The sequence below is a fragment of the Glossina fuscipes genome, unplaced genomic scaffold, assembly GCF_014805625.2.
Source record: "Glossina fuscipes isolate IAEA_lab_2018 unplaced genomic scaffold, Yale_Gfus_2 3, whole genome shotgun sequence".
Classification (NCBI taxonomy): Eukaryota; Metazoa; Arthropoda; class Insecta; order Diptera; family Glossinidae; genus Glossina; species Glossina fuscipes.
Genome location: NW_023998417.1, coordinates 6276724 through 6300077, shown reverse-complemented (window position 1 = coordinate 6300077; position 23354 = coordinate 6276724). Strand labels below are relative to the sequence as shown.

Sequence of the window (23354 nt, the reverse complement as noted above, 5' to 3'; positions counted from 1 at the left end):
CTAGAAATTAGCAATGATAATAGTTGTTGTTATTGTTTGATAAATTTTTTGACAAAAAATCGCGAAGGAAGCAATGCTTCAGTAATTTAAATGTAAAACAACAAAAATTAGTAAATATACCTTATATACAAAAAAAAAAAATGTATATTCTATAGGAATAATTTGGATTTTTTCTATTTTCATGAAAAATATATAATAATTACAAAGTTAATTCAAGAAAACTTTATATAGGAACTGCATAACTTTTTACTTGAAATTATTAATGTTTGCAATAGATTCTTGATTTTTCTCTTAATTCAATAGGAGTAGCTTTTTGGAATAAGATATAGCGACTTGTTTTGAAGTTTTGGTAGTTTTTAATATTTGAGCGGTGAAATAATTGAATAAGTATCAAAAATCGCCAACTTAATTAATTAACAAAGCGCAGCATTGATTTTATAAGCGGACATTTCAATGTGATCGTTTCAGTTACTTAGTTTAGTTCGGCGCGCTAATACACCATTAAAATATTTCTTTTATTAGTCGATGATTTTCTAGAAACTCGCGGTAAACTAACTTTATATTAATAAATTATATATGTACATTAGTGCCAAATTTTTAATATATTTTCGAAATAAGGATTTTTGTGAGCGTTTGTTCTTGTTGCTTTTGAAACATGCTAAAGCATGTTTTGTAAAATGGAGGCATTGCTATAAATGGTTTGAAAAATTAAAGTAATAGCAAATCGGTAACGGTATAGAAAAATGTCAAATAAAAAATGAAATCTTAAAAGTCGAAAGAAAAAAAAGTTAGAATTATATGTGAATATTTTCGCGCGGGTGTTTGTTTTAAACTATTTGTAAAATATAATTAATTATAAGATTAATAAGTACGAAGAAAATTAAAAGTAAGTGATTGTTTTTTTATTATTCTTTTTAATTTATTTTTCCTTTGCCATGCATTTACTTCGATTGTTCAATTCAAACGGCAATGTTGGTAGTTCACCTTTATTATTAAGGTCGTCAATATGAAAGCTCATGAATTTAGAAAATGACAAATTGAATAAAATTTAAATTTAAGAATAATATACAGGCAGAGGTTATGCCATTATTTTCCATCACGGTGTTATGCAGATTTTGTTTCTTAATGTGTATTTAGTTTATATGAGTAAAGTTTTGTGAACACTGCTTTGAAAAAGATAGGATAGAAACTGATATCCTTAGGGTTGTCTGTTGCTTACCTCTGCAGTTTAAAGTTTAAATGCAGGAGTGCTCTGTCTTCAGGCTTCGGGCAAAAATAAAATATGGCTGCGGTAGTAGTTCGGCAGAACATTTTAAAATAATAAAAATTACTGAGTAGTCATGCTGTGTTTACTAATATATTAAAAATTTATAAATCACCCTTCAATGAGATGTTAAGTTATCTTAGGCAAACAATAACAATTGACTGCCTTTTATTTTGACACTTGCGTGTTTGATGGATTTTTGACATTTTTTTTTGTAAAACGTTTTCTGCCTCACTTCTAAAGGTAATTGATTATCCTTCATGGTTATAATTAAAGAAAGTGTTCTTCGACGCAAATGATCAGTGGAAACGATTGATATTACAGAGTGAAAGCGTAAGCGAAGAAGATGGGAGCAGCACGTTCAAAAGAACCCCGTTCTGTATCAATGGACAATCCATCACCGGCTGGGGTAATAGATGTTTCGGATGATGTGGTGGAGCGACTTAAACTGGGCATATCCAGACAAGGTATTCGTGAGCAGTGACAAATCTCAAGGCAAATGTTCAAAGGTTGTAGTGCTTTTCCGATTTTTTTTTTCCAAAATGCACAGGGAAATATATGCGTGTCGTGGTTATGCAACCATGGCAGAGCATTATTAATAAATGAAAATGTAAACAAATTTTAAAAGTCATTGGATGGTGACGTCATGGTGTCATCAACATTTGTTTTTACAACTTTTGAACATTTGTTGCCGTTTTTCGTAAAAGAATTTCTAGCCCCTTATAAGTGATTTTTAAACGTTTAGCTAAAGATAGTGGTAAGACGAAGACGACTGGCATTTCAGCAGCAAAAGAAGTACCGGTGTCTGTAGCGGATGCGCCAGCTGTTCAGCGACAACCAGCGGTCGTTTATCAAAATCCCCCTCCTGTAGTATATTCCGGCCCAGCAGGTTTTACCATTACTGCAGCCGATATTCGTCGTCAAAAAGATATTGAATTACAACAGAATGATGCCATGTGGCGTCAACGAATGTCTCAGCTCGAACAAAATCTTAAGAAAACTAATACCATTATGGAGGCGGAATATTCTTCGGCTGTAGAAGATGTACGTAAACGATTTGCCTCAGCCCCCGCAACTCTTCAACCTCCCCCATGCCAAGATCTAAAGGCTCAGATTATAGCTTGTTATCGTGCTAATCCTGGTGAGACTCTAAAGTGTGCTGAACAAGTAGCGGCTTTTCGTAACTGCGTCAACGCGCACCGCGTTAAAACGCTCGACGAAGAAGATCCGAAAGGCAAGGCCACGGTCAGCAAAACGTCAACTGCAAAGGCTGCATAACTACACACCGACTCCTAGACATCTTTTGAAACTCGGTTAATCCATAACGTAAATCCATAGAGTAATTTATACCTTCGCTGAGTTGAAGAAGTTCCTCGACCATTCGGATGGGCGTTGCTAATGCAACGGGTCTGATTTTTCGAAACATAATTTGTTGCTAGGTTTGTTTTATTTGTACAGTTTTCAATGACGAAACATTTTCTGCCCATGTATTTAAGATATTGATATTGAATAATGTGCTGCTTTAGGATACGAATGAAAAGTGAAAGTGAAAATAATAACGAAAATTTTTAAAGTGGTTTTATTAAGTTTTTATTTAACAGTTAATAGTTTCTGTTTGGTTTTTTCGCTTTTTGTTCTATTGAGGTTTGCTGGCAATAATTTTCAAAAAAGTCGTCCCCTTTGATAAGAGGCATAGGTTGATTATGTTTTAACTAAAATAGTGCACAGAATAACAATTTTGATATTAATTTTCTTGATTAAAAAAAAATATATCAAACTAATTATCAAATATATGAATATATATATGGAACAAAAGACACCGCCGCAAATAGCAGTAAAGATATGGATAAACTTTCAGAATTGCTACGGTGTTGACATGAGTTGTCAAAGTCTTTTGCCGGTCCCATGCAACCAGCATAACTCATAAGGAAAGCTATATAGTTTTGTTCGAACACTCCCCGCACTAAGCTCGAGCCGGGCCCATGAGCAAATAGAGCAACGTCTTCACCTCCGTGAGTTTCATCGGGTAGCGGTACAGTCGCTAAGTGACGATAAGTAAATGATTGGCGTTGTTTATCCGTAAAGTTGGTTATCCAAATATTTTCAGCGGTAGGATTCTGATTTAAGTGATCATTAAATCCAGGACCATTGGCATAAGTGAGAGTTTCGTATATTTGATCCTGACCGGGTTTGTTAGCAAATCCTAAAATATCATTTCCGCGTGCCGGATAGCCATTAAGGGTAACTGCATGTGAATGATCGGCTGTAACAAGGATCAGAGTTTCGGTTTTGTTAGTTCTTTCCAAAGCCGCCTGAACGGCCATGTCGAACTCGTATACCTCGTGCAATGCAGCTCGAGCGTAGTTTTGATGATGACCTTGATCGATGCGTCCACCTTCGACTAATAGTACATAACCCTGAAACCATCGGTCGGAATTAAATTAAAATTCAAATATTTGAGCTAGAAGTACCTTAGATTTGTTGCCACGTTCCAGCACATCTATAGCAGCTTCAGTCATTTCTTTGAGAGAAGGCTCTCCCTCCTCTTTCGCTATTGCATAAGTCAGGTGATTGTTGCGAAATAGTCCCATCAGACTATTGATCTTTTTCAGATCTAATTGCTTTAATTCCTGTTGACTACTTACAAATGCACGTTCATCGTTTATCTCTTTACCCATTTTTAGCCACACGTCAGGCAAGTTTAGGGTGTCGTTACGTGAGCAAACTTTTTCAGTGCCTCCTTCCCAAGGTGTTGTACGTGTTTCCCTTTGATTCGTTGCTCCTAGAGGCTGAAGACCACCTCCCAGTATAACATTGAACTTATTGCCAGGAGAAGTTTCTACCAATTGTCGCGCTATATCAATATAATGTTCTTTTGATTGCTCTGGAATCTCGCTATCACATTCCCAATTCCGATGATAGATGCGAGCGTATGTGGCGGCAGGTGTTGCATGAGTAATACGCGTTGTCGTTACAATACCTGTACGTTTATTCTCTTTTTGTGCCCAATCCATAATCGAAGTCAATCTACCTTGCGTACTGTTTATTGGAGAACGTGTAGAGTCCATTCCAATAGCACCATAATGGGCTTTAGAACCACAAAACATAGCTGTGGCAGTGCCCGCCGAATCTGGAACTTGTTTATCTACATTATAGGTCTACAAAAGAAAATGCTTTTAGATGAGAAATTAAGCTATGACTGCCACCAATTTTCTTTCCACATACCTTTACAAGGCCTGTGTAAGGGAATTCATCAAACGAAAGTTTTTCTTCTTCGCCAGGACCATGTTTTAGATATTGTCCTTTATATATACGCCCGGCTGTAATTGTCGTCACGCCCATACCATCCCCCACAAAAATGATAATATTCTTTGCCTTTTTCTTATATGAATTATCGTCATTATCCTTGGCCACATTTACGATTTTTTCCAACTGCTTCAGTCCGACATTAAACCAAAATTTCGCATCTAAAAATATGTTATTTGAATTTAAAGAAGTTTGCTTTAAAATGCTATCGCTATAAATGTTTTGCGAATGGTTGAAAATTGAAGGTAAGAATGGTTTCCTAAAAGTAAAGATAACGCTTAACATTGTGCTTACGCTTGAAACTGTGAATTTTAATTAACATATAATAAATAATCGATAAATGAAGATTTGTTTCCATTCCAGTGCTTGTAAGGAACACCTTCACGTAATACATGATATGTTTACATTATATGTTTGCATAATATTTCATTTCTAGAATTGGTCCTCAAAGGACTTTTTTCTACAATAACTTTGCATAGTTTCTAAGCCTTACATCCGGAAAATATTTTGGCTTCTTTGATTTTTTCAGTTCAGATCCATACCCTTTAAACACATAACTATACATATAGATGACCTTAGATCAGGAACATGTTTTGTTTTCTTAATTAGCAAATATGCAGATCAACTTGGAGATTGGCGAGAGCTCTGAGCAATAATATATAAATCTAGTGATATTCAGTAGAGAGATACAATCTAACGAAAAATGTAAAAAAATTTTCAATGTATGACTTTTAGCTGAAACTTAATTGCTAAATATATGCGTAGACACTTTATAAGATGAGACCCATCTTGTCTTTTGCTCGCCGATAGATCCATACTTATTAAATTTTGATGCCTGCTGGCAACAACAGGATAATGATAGTTCCGCTCCGAGCAACAGGATTAATATTAGGACTAATTTCTCAATAATCGAAATCCCACTTTTTTAAAGACTGCCTAAGCTATATAGAAAATTAGCATTGCCTACTTACGTATAATACATAATAAAATCCGTCCTTGACACTTCTCTTGGCAAATTGTGGATATCGCGAGTCGAATCGGTTTTTTTTTTTTTTAATTAAATATAAGTAAAAATTAAAGATATGGTAGCAGTCGCTAAATGTAAGCGAAATAGATTTTTGATTAGCGTTTACAGTGAAAAACATTTAATCATGTCGGCTCATTCGTTCGTCTGCCGTCAGATTAAATTTAAAACCGGTTACTGGCTGGCTCTGCATATAATTAGAAAAAGTTGTTCCCGTTTTCTACTCTCTCTCTCTCTCTCTCTCTCTCTCTTATAACTTAGAATGTTGTTGTGAAGAGTCGTTGCCAAACTTTCCGACATGGACCCCCTAAGTTATCACAAAAACAAACATACAGTTGCAGTATAGTAACAAAAAGACGTCGATTCTTTGATGCGAAGTTGATTGATTCACTTTAAACAAATTGTTGAACTTTATTTATTATTAGAGAATAGAAAATACAGAGTAAAGTCGCGATAACAGTGACAATTGTTTCCGTCTTTTCTTAAGTGTTATGTAAATCAAGGTTAAGAATGGATGCAAACTTAGTTGACGTGAAGTGACTTGACACTAAGTATTGTGGCGTGCGTGCTTCAAATAAGATAACACTTAACTCTAGACAAGTCACTGCGAGAACGCTAGGTATCTAGATCTTAAGCTGGGACTGATTTTTAATGCTTTTAAAAACTGGAAAGATCTAAAATTTTTTTTTTACTGTTTCAACTACAGTTATAGTTCTGTATATAAAATCCGGTTCAAGAGTTTGTCTTGCTAATCATTGCTTTGAAACACTCGGGAGAAGGTTTATTTATTTAAATATGCAAATTTATTCCATCACAAAATTTTGAATTCATTGCACACTTAATCATTACATATTTTTTTGTTGACGATTTAATGCAAATGAAAAAAAACGTAAATTGTGCTAAAAATTAAGAAAAAATTTACTGACTAATATTTGTGCGAAGGTTTGTAAAGCTGAGAGGGATTTAGAGGGAGCTAGAACCAATTTTTATTACAATGATCGACTTGGAATTTAAATTACGAAACGATTAAAATTTATTTGTAGGTCTGTCCTTCCATGTATGTATATGCATCGCAATTTTTGACATATATTGACAAAATTGACTACACAGGTGTGTTATGGTCCAAGAGCGAGGTCTATTGAAAACGGATTGGGTTGCATCAGGTACGCGATCACTTCCCGTATGACTTTTGATTAAAAAACGTTATGAAAATGAAAACTAAGCCTTTATACAGCAAAATTGTCTAATTTTTAATATGGGGTGAGGGTGTACGACAATTAATGGTCATTTTTACAGTACTGTAACGTTGTTTATTGGATAAAAGAACAATCACAGTTTTGGAAAAATAAAATACATTTTTCTCAAGTTATTGCTTTGTCATTTGATATATTTTTTTCAAGAAAATGCAATCGATAGATTTGATAAGAATGTAAATCATGCAATACATTTTCCCTGCACCTTACTCCTCAACGCGCCTAAAGTAGGAGAAGTAGAAGAAGCAGAAGAAATAAATTGAGTAAATTATATGATGAAAATATTGCATACGACTATTATATATACATATATATAGTATAGTAACGTGATAAGTATAGAAACAAGATTTGGCGTCGATATCCTATCAATATTTATGTTACAGACTAGATGTTTTTTTAATGAACCGAAGATACGATACAAACGCTTTTCTTCAGTTAACGCTTAAAAAATATTTACTGCAAAACAGACTTTTGTATATAATATCGATTGTTTACACGATTTTTATTATTATTAAATATAATAATAGCTTCAATAGTTGACGAGAGGAATCACATGTACACATGTAAAGAAACTTTACTTTATTTATTATATGAAGCAATCAATCACGTGGCATATAAAGCTGAAAGAACTTAGAACAGCATTCGTTAGATGGACAATACCTGCCCTTCGTTCTCAGACTTGAATTTATTAATGATTTCCTAAGAAGCAGCACACACAAACACAATAAAATTAGTTTAGCAAAAAGAAAAAATTCCATTGCCTCATTCCTTGCCGCCCCATGTTATTTTGCGTAACAGGGCAGGATTTTATTATTATACCTCATGACATCTATATTTGACTATCACGAACAAACAAATTCGCTGACTAATCGCGCTTTTTTTTCATTAATGTGAACAAATATGCATTTTCAATAATTCATTGTAATGAAAATGCCATAAGAGGTTTGTCGGTACAAAAGGTAAATCAATCAGACGCCCATCAATCCATTTGATAAAAGTAGAAACATTTATCTTGAGTTAGAAAAAGAGTCGTTTCAGCCATCACATTCCTTTTACTAACTCTTTCATTAGCGCCGGTTAAGATTCTCATCATGATTTTTCAACAAGTAAGTCTGACAACTAGATCGGGATTATTAATATCAATCATCAGTTAATGTTAAACATAAGTGAGAAGTCAGTGAGATGTTTTCAACATTTCTTAGGTAACATAGGTTTTAAACGTGTTGCTTCTCATTCTCCTTCGGAGAAGGATTATTATGGCGCTATAAACTACTATAAATTCTGTGGATGGATCGTAGATTTATTTCATTTTGTAACTAGTTTGTCCGAATGAAAAAGTAAACGCAAGAATTATAATTGCAGTCACAATAAGCTAAGCAGCTGGATTCCTAAACAGAACTTATCAGGTTGGTTTTAATTTCCGCAATTACAAAGAACATATGCAGAAAATTTGTCAAGAAATTATTTCGAAGCTGACTGAAGAGCTTGTTCTTGCATATTAATAATATTAATAATGTTGTAAGTAATTGAATTGTTTCTACTGTGAACAAACATGGTAGTAACGCAGTAGTAATGGAATTCTAAAAACATTTATGATAAGATAAATTTACAAAAAAATTGTTATGTTTTTTCTTGTTGCGATATAAATTTTTAATGCTAATAACTATAGTATAAAAGAGGCGCCAATAATTTCAAGTGATTTTCAACAGCATAAGACGATCAGTTTCCAAATAAAATGGGAAGAAATTGATAATAAAACAAAAAAAAAAAAAAAAAAAAAAAGAGGAGAGAAGGAGGGCCTTATCTAGTTTGAACAATTAAAACACTATACTTTATCTGCTTCCTTCGGCAATTGTCTATTATATAAAATACTCTCTCAAACTCGATTGATATTTGAAATTTAAGCTTTGTATCATGCGATAATTTCGAATATTTTATTCAATGAAAGTTAATTTAACGCAAAAAACAACTTATAAGTTTGATCATAACCCATCAACGTTAATTAGGCACCTCTAGGACTTTTTCTTTGATTCGCTTGAAGATTGCGATTATGGTGCGACCGAAATCGGACGATGTTTCAGACGATGAACCTGAAAATCACTTGATAACTGTAACCACTTTCGGAAGTACTTGATCTGACAGAAGTATAGAAGAAAATTTCGAAAGATATGCTTATTTTGGGACATTTTTTTTGGACTATTTTTTAGTGCGACATTCGCGGGCAGCAACATTTCATTTTTTGTAATCTATAGAAAAAAACAATGATCTGCGTCGGCTAAACCTGGCCAATGAGATGCATGACGGAATAATTTTCGATTTTAATTCTTCGATTATGTTTACTGCGGTGATATATCATAAGTTGCTTAGTCTTGTTCTATTATGAAAAATGGAGAAAGGGAAACGCTTTCCCAAAATATCATTTTGTCGCCTGGCTATTCTTCCGCTTATCCGACTGTCTATCCATTCTAGCCCATTTTCTCGTTTGTTTGTTTGTTTGTTCAAGTGCCGCAAAATCGTATAAGCATATCAGTTCGATAGATGTTTGAACATGTCCGGCATTATTTTGATAATATCTGAAAAGGTGAAAAATTTTCACAACGAGAATGAATCAATAGTTGAACTAAACTTTTATGCGAATGTAAGTTGAAGATATCCGATCGATTCTCTTCTAAAAATAATATGGACAATTTGCCGATAACCTTAGGATGGATGAGTATCATTGCCCAAAATTGAATCGAAACGCCATTATAAAATTAACAATCAATAATTAACAGTTTTTGCTGTTTTTATTTAAAGCAATGAATATTTTTATGTAATAAAATATTATTAAATATTTTGTGTATTCAGGAGGTGTTTTAATGAGATGCCTTGTAACTTAGAATGGTAAAAAAAGATCATTTGTTTGCTTACATATTTATTTTACGTAAGAAATTATTGAAATAGAATTCAATTTCTCTAAAAATATGAAAAAAAGAAAAAACTTAACTTAAAAGTAAAGAATAAGAAAATTGTATTCGATTGTGATCGAATTTTCAAACACTCGCCGCCTTTATGATAAGAAAACATGTATGTATGTCGAGTCTCTGAACAAAATGATGGTTTAACGGTGGGTACAGAACTGCTCAGTTGACCTTTTAAAAGGCAATTCTTGACAGTAGAAGAAAACTTTTCTATAAAAAGTATGTGAAAGTACTGCCAAGGTAACGTGCTCTGTAAGCGTAAGCATACTACTCAGTTTTGGTCATATCCAACCATCCTTCTGCCCCTCCGTCTTTTCGTTCGCATTTCATTTAGAGCAATCGTAGTCCTATAAGTTCGAATTACTTGCCAAATATGTTTTAAATTCACATTCACTTATGTTATCCTTTTACAAACAATTCATCATTTGATGGCCATCAATTTTGAAGGCGAATCTCTTCGCCATAGTTAAAGAAATATTGTTGTCAATAAAATTAATCAATATATTCCTCAAGTTTTATGAATACTGAGGCGTAGATTGATCCACATTTACCTACCTACGCTTTTCTATTTTAAAGTTCGATTTAACCAAAATCAAATCAAAACTGAATATAACAAATCACCTTAGTTGGTTTGCTCTCGCACTAAACAATTTTAATGAAAATTTCAATTACATTTTTTTTTTTTTTTATTTATTCCATATTAAAGTTTATTTGAATTATTTCTTGATTTTGGTTTAGAAAAATACGCTTCGAATATTTTGATTAATCACGCGCGTGATTCCAGCGACAACACAATGCAATACAATGCAATACAACATAATAAACTTAATCTTTTACTATGTCAATGATAGTAATTTAACAAATGAACGTACACATGTCTAGCGGATACAATAGAAAGATAGATTTAAGTTAATAGCTTTTGCTAAGCTAGGGTAAAATTTTCAATTTTCTGTAAAAGTGTTTTTTTTTTTTTTTTTTTTTTTTTTTTTTTAATAAATAAAAATTTTTTTTTTTTTCATTGGCTTTAGCAATAGCTTTAGGAGTAGCTTCGTCGACGGGGGCGGTGGGATCCAAAGTTTTAAACTCAGGACCCACCTGACTAGTAGTATCCAATGTCCGTATAATCGGCGGTGGAAATGAGGTAGTCGCTGCCTTAGCACAATGCAATATTGTTGACACAACGCAGAAATATATTAAATAAAACATTTTCGTTATAACTTTTTTTTTATTTTTTTGTTTTTTTGATTATTTTTTAATAATACGCGGAAAGCATTTAAAAATTAATAATAAATTAAACATTTAATTACAAGTAAGTCTCTAGTATTCTTTATTTTTTTTTATTTTTTTATTTTTTTTTTTCTTGTTAATAGTTCACTTTTTTCCGCATGTGATAAGTTTGATAGACTTGTTGCGACTACAATCATCTTGATTTTTTCAGCGCTGTTATATTGTACATACATAGACGTTCACCGCCTGACGCGTTACTGTGACACTATATACGTTCAAATTGTAAACATACTATAAAATGTATTTGTATGGATAATGATACCTATAATGGACAATACGCACATATCTATGTAGTTTTGTTATAGAGAGACGTAAAATCTTGTGCAGCTTAGTTTCCGTAACCTTTTTAATATCATCAATCGATCATAACTCGATAAAAAAATTTATATCACCTCTTTCGAAGTATAATATAAAAGGGAAAAGAGAAATTAGTTTTAAGAATAAAACGGTGGGTAGTTGGTTAGAGGGATGCAAGCAGTAAGCTTAAGAGGAATGAATTCTCTTAATTTCTACTGACATAATAGAAATTTGAAAACGCGAGAAGAAAACTAGAAAAGAGAACATAGAAAAGGCACAATATTAACTATTTGAAGACAAAACAAAAAAAAAAAAAAAAAAAAACAAAGATATAAATGCATTATGGAGGCTCAAAATAGTTTTGAAAAATAGTTTGCGGAAGCCTGGCAAGTGAAGTAAACAAAATTGATTTGCGATTAAATGTAAAAGGATGAGATTAGTATGAAATTAAAGGCTTTCAAAGAGTCAGTAGGCATCGCACATAGTTTGGAAGTTTTCTACGCAAGATTAGGTCATATTTTAGTCAAAACAGGTCCAAAAATTACTGCAAACCTATCTACACTTATTGCGATAACACTAGAACGACCGAGTGAATAGTTTTCTTCTTCCAAAAACTTTTAAACAATTATATTTATATAACAAAAAAAAAAAAAAAAAAAAAAATCTTTAAACAATAGCTGCCGTCATTTTTTTTTGCTTACCCCGAGATGTCGATGATATATACTTATGTTTATCAAAGGGAATCAATATGATCGCCCTTTCTTTGTGGACATGCCGCAATCGCAAAAATTAAGACAGAGCTCATTCTTGAATCGAATGAACACCCAGCTGGTCCTGATACGTGTTTGGATAATAGTTTCACGGCATGGAAAGCTATAGATGAATATAAAAGAAAATTAATCTTTTCTCTGATATTATTTCAATTTCGTAATGATTACGCGCGTGCTAATGAGCAGATTTAACCATGGCATCCTGACCAATTAAGAAATGTTTGAGTCGAATTTCAGATTCGTATATCCATTTTTGCGATTGCGGCAATTGCACTGAGAAAGGGAACTAAATTAATCCCTTTTGCTAGATATATCTCTAGACATAAGGTTGATAGCTCTAATGGTAACGAATTGTTAATACATTGCCTGTTACTTATATTCACGTTTGTGGGTTTTTGAATTCAATTAAAATTCTTTAAGTAAGGCCTTCGAACGTATGTATGTTGTCTTACGATTTTCTATTGTAGATTTTCCTAATTGTATTACTTAGTTGTTTACAGTTAATTAGTTGGCGTCCGACATCTAACCAAGAGGCATGGCTTCGGGTCCTGGTGCAATAGACTGTAAATCGTGCTTTGCTACAAGTGTTGTTGTAAATCACTTTCAATATATTGATAAAATCTGCATAGATATTTCATTTCGTATAACAGTCGACTTTATTTGTAGAGGAATGAATATTTCTTTGTGATGTTTTTTTTTTTCTATTTTTCATTGCATAACAACTTTTCTATATATTAGTGAAATAATATAAAAAGGACGAAACGATTTTTACTTTTCACATTTAACAAATCGAATATTGGTAGCTTTTTCATTAATTTTATAAAGAATTAAGAAAATTTCCACAATTTTTAATAAACACAACACCGGATTGTGATATTATTCCTTAAATACAAAGAATATTTTGTTTAATTTTTTCTAATTATATACTTTTTTAACTTTGAATATTTATTTAAACGCTTTAATTGCTTTATTTAAATTAATTTTCCTTAAGTATTATAAAAATTATTTTTGAACTTGATTGATGTGAATTAATAGTACAGTTATAAAATTTATTGTATTATATAAAAGCAAATATCGCAAGATAGTACGCATAGAATATGAGAAATGCTTCATAACAGCTCTGATATAATAAACAAATTCCGTATAGCAAGAATGCTTTATCATATATTCTTGTGAAGGCGTATTCTTTACTACTAATTTTTTTCTTTAGAAATTTAAGTTCGTTATGATCCTTTGCTCTGATTCCAATTCGAAAGAAACCCTCGAACCTTTTATATTTAGTTCTATGGAACGCGGAACAGGATAGACTTCATTTGGTTGGAAATATTAAATAAAAAATTTTAAATTTCCATTTTTTTTTATACTCATCACGCAAGCATGAGGCAGAGTATATTCATTTCGTCGAAACGTTTGCAACGCCTAGGAGGAAGGTTCACAGACGCAACAAGGTCTGATATTGATACTTGATCGGTATCAAATTGTGAATCGACTTAAGTATGTCCGTTTGCAAGCAAGTCCGGTTGCTCGTCTGTCCGTCGGTGCAATGCCTGTTGTAAACATTCTCCTGTTCGTAAGGATGACGAATCGTTTTCAAATTTGGCAGAAACATTAGAAGTTCTTTCAGGCGGATTGGCATCGAAAGTGAGTCAAATCGATCAAATGACGCGGCTACAGTACCATGTAAAGTGAAAACACCTCTGTTTTTCAAAAGCAGTCAAAAATTGTTTTTTTGCTTATTAGTCATAGACCATAAAGTAGATAAATCTACAAAAATTTGAACATATGTTCTATGGGCGATGCTTTAGAGAAATCTACAGCAAAATGGGAAAAATTGACCATCTCCTCACAATATTATTGTAACGCACGGAAGTAAACTTCGAAAAACCCCTAAAATATATAAATTCTTGACCCGTTTCAAATTAGGAATGCATCTAAGTATTTTCGTCTTTTCGTCTATCCATATGTCCTTCTACTCAACTCAAAAAAATAAAAATGTTCGTTAGAAATTTGCAAAAGAATTTAAAAATCACTCCAACCGGTCAAAGGATACGCCTACAAGTTACCATACAGCAAAAGACTGTGAGCATTTTTCGTTTTCGCGTTTTTTTTTGCTTTTTGAAACAGAAAAATCAATAAAATCACGCTGAAAATAGAAAACAACAATCGCGCCCGCTCAATATTGGAGATAAAGGAAATTTAGTTTTCCTCCATTTTTAGGCTTTTTTTTATATCACGGTGATGGGTATAAAAGATTCGACCACAACCGAATATAATTTTTCTCATTTTATAGAGTACGTGAGGTACGAATGTCATTGCGATTAGTAATAGAAAGCGTTATTGATATTTCAAAAATATGTGAACAATAAAGCTCTGGTCATTCCACTGCAATGACCAGTTTCGTGCTAATATTTCAAATCGGTGCAAAAACAGATGAGAAAAACTTTATTGGTCACTTTCGCTTTACATTTACAACTTTTTATATACCGTTTTACTCATTTAGTTTTATGGCATTCCTGAGGGAAAGCCCTTAAATTGACAACCCCTGAAGAAATATGTTCATATAAATAACGGGAGATGTTCTAGACTTGGAGCTAGACAATTTTGGGCAAATGCAGTCTCTTCAAGTCTTCAGATTCATCTTTTGAAAGCCAATTTTTTTCACATACACGATCAGTTATTACCTCAGGTGTAAAAACTAAAGAACACTGCTCGCTAAAATGCGTTAATTTAATGAAATATATCTTTTATTTTTCATTTTCATATGGAGTTCAATCGATCACTTAGTTTTTTACATTGTCTGCTATAATGTAATTAACATTCTTCGTTAATACTTTCATTTTAACATTAAGACACTGACTGCTTTGTTAATATAAAAAAAAAAAAAAAAAAAAAAAATTAAATTAATAGAGTTTTAAGCAAATATAATTGAAAAAATTTTCAAGGTTTCTGCGGTCATTGAGGCATTGTTAACAGTGAAATTAGCCAAGTTTTAAACTTGAACTGCTTAAATAAATAATATATAAGCATTTGATTTCAGTCGCTTATCTATACATATTTTTGTGACTTTGAAAAGATTTACATTTAAAACGATTGAAAATTTCAGTTCAGGCTTTCCTTTGCCCTTAAATTATTTCTTACATAAATATTCAGAAATTACGTTTGTTATATATTCATCTCCTCTTTAAAAAGTTCTAACTCCACTAATTGAATGATTAAGATAAGCTCATAAAAAATATAAACGAGCTTATGTTTAAGAGAAAGAAAGCAATAACTTTTGTATCATTCTTAAATTGAGGCATTTACTAACACTGTGTCACGTTGGATATTGCATGAAATCTTAGAGGGATAGTGCTATTCTCCGGCTCCATGCAGCGGTGAAAAACATTTTGCTGAAATCTAAAGAGCAGAGAAGCTTTGCAGCGGATACGATCTAAATTACAAAAAACTGCGATCTACTAAAGATAAAGCCGAAAAAGGCATGTGGTATTCATTTGTGGATAAATTTTGTTTTTGTAGGCTCTGGAAGAAAGAAGAAAGCTGCCACAATATGCGAGAAGAAGGCAAATGTTCAATGTGATTATGCTTCGTGTTGTGAATACATTCAGCGCGTGATAACCAAGAAGTAAGCTGGAGTGTCCTACGTTGCCCACTATATTAGAAAGGCTTTCCATCTTTCCTTTCATGAACACCTGTTTCAACTAATGGTTGAACAAACCTTACATTCCTGCAGGTACGTCTTTTCCTGGGTAGATCGGACATAAATACTTTTGATCGCGGAAATCGCAAGTTCTTCGCTAAAGCAGTGCTTAACGATGGTAAATAAATGTCTAGTCATCGACACATTTTTTCATAAACCGGTAATGTGGCTAAAAATGATCCCGAGATTTATTTAATACATACAACTAATAGCACTGACACGTAAACAATATGCACAATAGTTCCATCATTCCCTTTGTAATGCTTTCGTGACTACAGAAGATATTCTCTTCTATCCTTATGGCTTGTGCGTAACTCTGCCTCTCATCATTATTTTCAAAATCGGAAAATCTCTTATAGAAAGGCGAAATTTGAGACGTTAGCGTTCTGTGCATGTCTTGTACAATATCACAAGTGGAAAAAAGTTTGGCTAAATGATAGTTTTCCCGAATAGTTGTGCTCAATCAATTTGCCTTTTTGTGCTGGAGCCTGCAACTATATAAAAATCCAGTTCAATAAAGTACATTTATAAAATTCCAAGTTTGTTATATTAAGATATATATCGTCCATTGACACTCGGGTGTCTCCCCGATACTCCATATATTGTTGTACTAATTAAAAAGCTAAACCGTCTCCTATAATGTAAACGTTAAACCTCATATGGCCTTTGGTTAAATATCGACATAAAAATTTACCAAAGCTGAGAAGCTAAATAGGTAAAATTCATTCTAAGCTGATTATAATTTTTTTTTATTTTTGTTAACTCTCAAGTTAATAAATAACTCTTAAATATCTCTTTAGAAATTCTAGTAATTGTGAGCATAAATCTAAACTATTTTCGAGAGATCAATTAAAGCTAAATTTATTATTAGGAAGCAATCATTGCAAATATCCAAACAAACATGTAGTCATACTTTAGATGTATGAAATTCTGACATGAAATTTCGCATTTATGTAAGCAGTAGAGACTAACAGTCGTATCCTGAGCGAGATTACAGAGAGGTCATAACTTTATTGATAGTAAAGAGTTTTATTGTGACTCTTACTTTGCAAAATCAAATTCTATACAAGATTGCAAAAGTCATAATAAGAAAACAAAGTCATAATCGCTTAAGACTGATGACCGGTAATAACGCCAGAGTACGGAAAATCTCGTTTTATTCAAGTTTATTGCCTCTATATATCATTATATTCCTATAAACTAAACAAACTAAAGGAATTACTATTAGTTATCAAAAGAAAATGTAAATAATAGAAACAAATAACAAAATTATCCGAATCTTTTACACCCATCAACGTGATCCTAAAGCAAGAAGTGAAAAGAACTAAATCTCTTTACTCTACAATAAACGATGGGCGCGGCTGATTTTTTATATTTTCAGATTATAAGTGGAAACTTATTAGGTGTGCGTGTTGTACCCTAAGAGTAACAAGCAAAATACACGGAAAGCAAAGGTGTTCGTGCACATAGGTGCATGAACGGGTTCTTTGGGTCCTTTTCAAAATCTCTTGCAAGTGTGTAGGAGATAGTCACATTTTTGCTAACGGAAGAATGTTTGTCACGGTTGCCCAGAGGAACAGATTGACGGATGGACATCTTTAGGTCCCTTGACACTAGGCCAAAAATTTGTATACTTAATAGGGTTTTTCGAAGCTTGTTTCTTGTTCTTTTTTATTCTTCTCTTTGCAAAAAAGAGGTGTCCTCACTTTACGCAATACTGTAGGCGTATCCTTTGACCGATTGGGCCCAGTTTCAATACTAAGTTACGTGTAAGAAGCCCCAATATTACTGCCAAACTTGAAGTTGATAGCTCCATTACTGCGGCCAGAGAAGAATGTTTACAACAGACGGACCGACGGGCTTACCTAAATATATTGAGAATTTGATGCTGATCGAGAACATGTATGTACTTTATGGACTCTTGGAAAGTCCCTTTTTGCGGTTGCAAACGTTGTGACAAACAGAATATATGCCTTGGTCTTTGGTAATTGGTATAAAAATATTAAAAGCTCAACTCAATTTGAAAAACACTTTTAATTTATTACAAAGTAGTTTAAAAAAAAAAAATACCTGTTTATTTGTTTACGACACACAAATAATAAAGCAATCATTTGTAATTAATTTCAGCGAAAAAATGAATTTATGTTATACATATATGACTTGAGAATTTTAATTATTTACATACATTCACGTTTATTAATAAAATAGTATTTTACAAAACGGTGATTTACAAAGACGTGTCTCATCTCACTCGCTCACTCACTCACTCGCTCACTCACTCTCTCACTCACTCCTACTCCTCTTGTCCTCATCATATTTTCGTTTGATTTCAATGCTATAAAAAAGTTTATTAAACATTACTATAATTACGCACACACATATACATATATTGATTAATTGTAAACTTGACAACAATTTATTCAAGCGTGATCGGCACGTGCTGGCATATATCTGATAATTTTGTATATAAAGCATAAAAACTAAAAAGATTATTTATACACTTGTAAAACCACTAATAATTTAGCACGTTCACGTTTCATATAATAAAAGCTTTTCTTTTTTTTTCTTTTTATCTCCGGTTGACGCTATATGAGTACACGGCATTTATCATATCGTTTGCAACATGCAGCAATTATTAAACGCATTGGCATAGCAATATGGACACACCAATGTATAACAAAAAGAAAGAAAAAATCCCTCTCGCGGACTTACATCATTTTTGCCAATTACTTAGATTAAGACAGAAACGTGAAAGTTGTCATAAATGCAACCCTACTTACTTGAAATAAGTCACGTTTTATGTCTATTTTCGAGACGTTATCGGACAGCTGCTCTTCCGGTTAGTTTCTCTTAGACAATAAGAATATTTCTTACTCATAACTTAGTAACGAAAGATCTGATCCATCTTTAGCGGAACGTAAATGTTTACCTGCTTTCTCGCATTTTTCTTAACTGAAACGACAAAAATCGTGATGCATGATAGATAGAAATACGTTGGTAATATTATAAATTAATCTCATAAAATTTTATTGTTTTGTTGCGTAGACATATCATAAGTGTGAGTGCAATTATTTTTATGCCGCCTTACAACAGTGCAGGTTTTGTCTCGACGATGACTATTATAAATAAATGTTAACTAAATGCATTTACGAAAATACACAACATTGTATATTCATATGTCCATATATATATATATATATATATATATATATCTATATGTATAAAGATATTATATAATACATACATATAATAAACGGTTAATTGAACGTTAAAAATTCATTTTTTTAAATGGCAATTATCAGGCTATCAGGCACGAGTGTAAACAACTATAGAGTTTCTTTTATTTGTTGCTTATAATAAAAGATTTGACTTTGTAACGCATATCTAAACAATTGTTTTTCTTTTTTTTTTTTTTCTTTCTTTATTCAAGTAAATGCGTAAGTGTGCGCAGGTGTTCTTCTGTACAGTTTAGAAGAAATGCTTTAAAGTGCGTGTATTTTTTTTTTTTTTTTTGATTCTTATAATCCATGTCATGAATAAGTTTAATGCAACTAGAGGCGAATTTCTCAATTAATAATTTACTGCATGATTTTGAATATATGAAAAGATAACAGTTACAGATGCTTAGGGGTGTTAATTGTAGTTATTATAGTTGTAGGCATTATGTAGGCATTCATAATGCATTCAATAAATTTGTAAAGAATGGTCAAAGTTTTAGGTTTTCCTTATATGTTTTTCGTGTTAACATAATCTACGTAAATGTTTAATATTCATTCTGATTATAACTTTAGCGTCCTAATGGCAGTTTAGTGGCAAGTTGGCAAAATTTTATAAAGAAAAAAATACTTATTCCTAAGAAAATTCCCTTTTTGCCTCTCCAAGAAAATCGAATACTTTTCTTGTAGTCCCATTTTCCCAAAGGCGCCATCTTTGAATAGATTTAATAAAAATCTAATGAAACACTTGAAGTATAGTGATGTGAATTAATTACGATTTGATGTGAATTAAGCGATTAAGCGGACCAGCCTGAAAAGCACAGCTTCGAGAAAAACACGATTAATCAGTTAACTGATAACCACCCGTTAACCAGTATTTGGAAAATGTGCATTTAAATTGCGTCAAAAACATTTAGCAATGCCGAGTATACTCGCAATACACAGAGTATGTGTAATACGACCTTAGGTTGTAATGTAATAACTTGAGAAAATAACAAACGCACATACTAGAATACGTTATTACGGCAAACACGCATTAATAATTCAAAAACTTTATGAGGAAGTCCGAAAAGGACGGATGGACTGCTAATGGCGTATATGTTCGTCATAATATAAAAGTTTTTAATTTTCTCATGACATATACATTCGTTATATTCAGTTAACTGGTTAAAGGTTTTAGGTGACGATTGTTGTAAGGAATGATTTCGATCAAAAAATCAATTTTTTGAGCCATGTAATGAAGGATTTTGCTTGCAAAATATTTTGAGTCTCAATAGAATAGAATATGCTTAGAGAAGCTGAAACTTTTACGCTTCTTTTTTATTAATTTTTTACCTATCATTAATTTGTTAAATAATTTGCAAACAAAACGGAGTTCTGAAAAGACGGAATATGACGACAAATTCGTGCGTGGATACGGGAAATTTTCTAAAAAGGTAAAATATGAGAAATTCTGACCTGTATTACCTGAATATTCTTCGGTATGTGGTATATTTAGTGTTCGAAAAAGACATTTTATAATTTTAAATAACATTGACAGATGACAGTTTAAGCAACAGGACATCGAACTATATTTGATAAAGGAGTGCAAGTTAAGAAAGTTGTCATAATAACCCGATGTTATCTAATTACTCGTCTATGTAAAACATGGTAACATGAAGATATGTTAGAAGCAACAAAAGAAAGGAAAACATCTTAGGACTTAGGACTTCCGTTTAATAGTTTGAATATACCTCGCAAGAGAAGCTTGCGCGTATAAGGAGCGCATAAAAAAGGGCAAACGTAGAAAACCCGTGTTTTCATATCCGTTTCCTGAAGAATACTTTGATTTCAATTCGATTTACCTACGATTAAGCTTTTGAAGTAAAGAATCACTTTTTGAAATTAGCTCAATAGCTAAGATTACTAACAAGTATTTCTTTTAAAAAATATATATATAATGACATTTATGGCATATATCAATTAAACCAATCAAAATTTGTAAAACAACTTTCTAATGCTTTGCATAATATTCCAGTGAAGAAGGTGCTTAATGATTGTTTTATAGTCTTTCCCATTCAATTGAAAGACAAGAAACATGTACATGAAAAATTAAAAATTTCAAAGTCCAACCATCTTATCGCAAATCTAAATAACTAGCAAAACATAATATGTTGAGATATCTACTTTTAAGACTAATTATTAATATGAAAGCAAAGGGTTAACAATTTTTTAATTTTGTTTTAGTAACAAATATAGATAAATACATTGAATTTATATTGATAAGAAAATAATAACAGAAGCGGACAAATCGAAGTGTTACGATAAAGTGAATTAGATTCATTTACAGGCTTCGCTCGCTTAGCGCGGTTAATTCATAGCGTGTTGTATTGAAACCGTGTTATACGAAAGTTTTTTATTCATTTATTGAAACTAAGATATCATACAGAATAATATAATGTAATCTAAGCTTAGATATAACAATGATCAAGGAAGCATGTACCGTTTTGTGGCATTGAAACCGTGTTAAGCAAGGGATGCTTGTATTTCAAAGTTTATGCTAAACAAGAACTTGTTTTTTCAAATTTTCCGTGAGTCATAAATTTCCCCACCTCCTTAATTGTGAGTGTACGTTTCTGAACTGATCGCTTAATGCAATTTTTAAAGTTCTTTCTATATTATCGTTTCTAAGCAAAGCCCGTCTTAAATGCAAATAAAATCTAATTTTTAGTATTTTATAGCAAACATAGATGATGAACAGGATCCTTTTGTCAAAATGAGTGAATAACTGTATATAGGAAATGGTGTAGGTTATCTAATAGTCAGCCTTGCCCGATCATAATGTTATTATTTCCTTTTTATTATTTATACTGTAACGGTATTAACAAAAATAATAATAAGCATGCAAGGAGACCGCTAAGTATTACAAAAGCAATTATTATCCATAACGTTTGCTTTAATTTGGTAGTGTGTACGCATTAAAAAAAATGAAATTTACATAAAAGAGTTAAAGTAAAGAAAAAAGATGAAATTTCAAATATTTTAACTAGGGATTGTATTTGCCAACATTGTGCTATATCTGGGAAAACGTAATGATTTTTTCTCATAAAAAAGTGCAAAAAGGCACGATTCGCTAAGGAATGCCACTCTAAGTAAATATTTTACAATAAAAGTATATTCACTTAAAAATAATTTCACTAAGTTATTGTAAGTAACGGAAGAAGGTATGTTCAATTCTTTGTTTTAGTTGTAACCAGTTGAGCTATGCGTTAAACTATACTGCAAAGCTTTGTTGCATTTGATGAGAAGAGAAGAGTTTGTGTCGAGTTGCAATTCGCTTGTCTATAAAATTCTGATGTCCTTAAAGGCCAATATGGAAATCTGACGAATCTCTTTTTAGTTGACAAATTATGTAATCAATTTTCAAAATGTTAGAATTGACCCAAGAATATTCTCTTCATAAATAAAAAGTTCTATTCTGTAACTTTTATAAGAGCAGTCGCTTGAAATTTCGATGCAAATGTCTATCAACTTTGAGTTTGTTTTCAAACATTTTTTTTTGACCAAACATCTTGGCCATAATACGGGTTATATATATATATACAAGATTGCCTAGATATTTAAAAAATGCGATGTAGGGCGAACATAGTTTTATATTTCGACTTAGGATGTCGAAGAATGTTTTATACCATTTATGTCCTTTTTGTCCTTTTTCTCTTATCCTGAAGACAACATAAATGAAAGAAATACAAATTAAATTCAGCGTAAATTCTCGTTTAAACAATCATTTGCGGATTGGTACGCAAAGCAGAAAAGTTGTATTTACCACAGTTTGTTAAGCATACAATAGAGGATCCTGGGTGTCAATTAAAATTTATCAATGAATATCCATAACTGTATTGTTTTATTACAGTTCTGCATTACTGCGTTAGCCTTTTAGCTAAACATTTCTTGTGTAATGAGGATAAAAGTAGTACTTTAGGTAAATAAATTTTTAAATATTGCTTGAAAGGGCGCAAGGTAAACCAAGCATAAATCGTATCCGTCCGCTTATTCTTTCACTGAATAAATTCGAACATTAGCTGCAGCCGGGAGATTCAGAGACATGGACAGACATCCGAGTGACAAGCGGGCTGAAATCGATTCGAAAAATGATTTCCGCAGATACAATAAAAAATGATTCTATCATAAATGGTTCTAGGTGTTACAAAAATGCGCATATACTTCTATATTCTATTGTGTTACAAAGGTGCAGACATAGCGTATAAAAACTGAAAAACCCAAATAATAGAAAAATTTATT

The 23354-nt window shown here is 32.1% G+C and overlaps 2 protein-coding genes across 2 annotated transcripts; one reads left to right on the top strand and one right to left on the bottom strand.

The window, feature by feature from the left end:
- Positions 1-1396: 1396 nt before the first annotated feature.
- LOC119634975 lies at positions 1397-2842 on the top strand. The gene is made up of 3 exons (XM_038029452.1): positions 1397-1507; positions 1589-1731; positions 2010-2842. The coding sequence occupies exons 2-3, from the start codon at positions 1611-1613 to the stop codon at positions 2540-2542; spliced, it is 654 nt and encodes a 217-aa protein (XP_037885380.1). The 5' UTR covers positions 1397-1507; positions 1589-1610; the 3' UTR covers positions 2543-2842.
- Positions 2843-2907: 65 nt separating this feature from the next.
- LOC119634504 (alkaline phosphatase 4) lies at positions 2908-11067 on the bottom strand. The gene is made up of 4 exons (XM_038028722.1): positions 10815-11067; positions 4490-4872; positions 3736-4422; positions 2908-3681 (listed from the first exon to the last, which is right to left on the bottom strand). The coding sequence occupies exons 1-4, from the start codon at positions 11011-11013 to the stop codon at positions 3049-3051; spliced, it is 1902 nt and encodes a 633-aa protein (XP_037884650.1). The 5' UTR covers positions 11014-11067; the 3' UTR covers positions 2908-3048.
- Positions 11068-23354: the final 12287 nt, after the last annotated feature.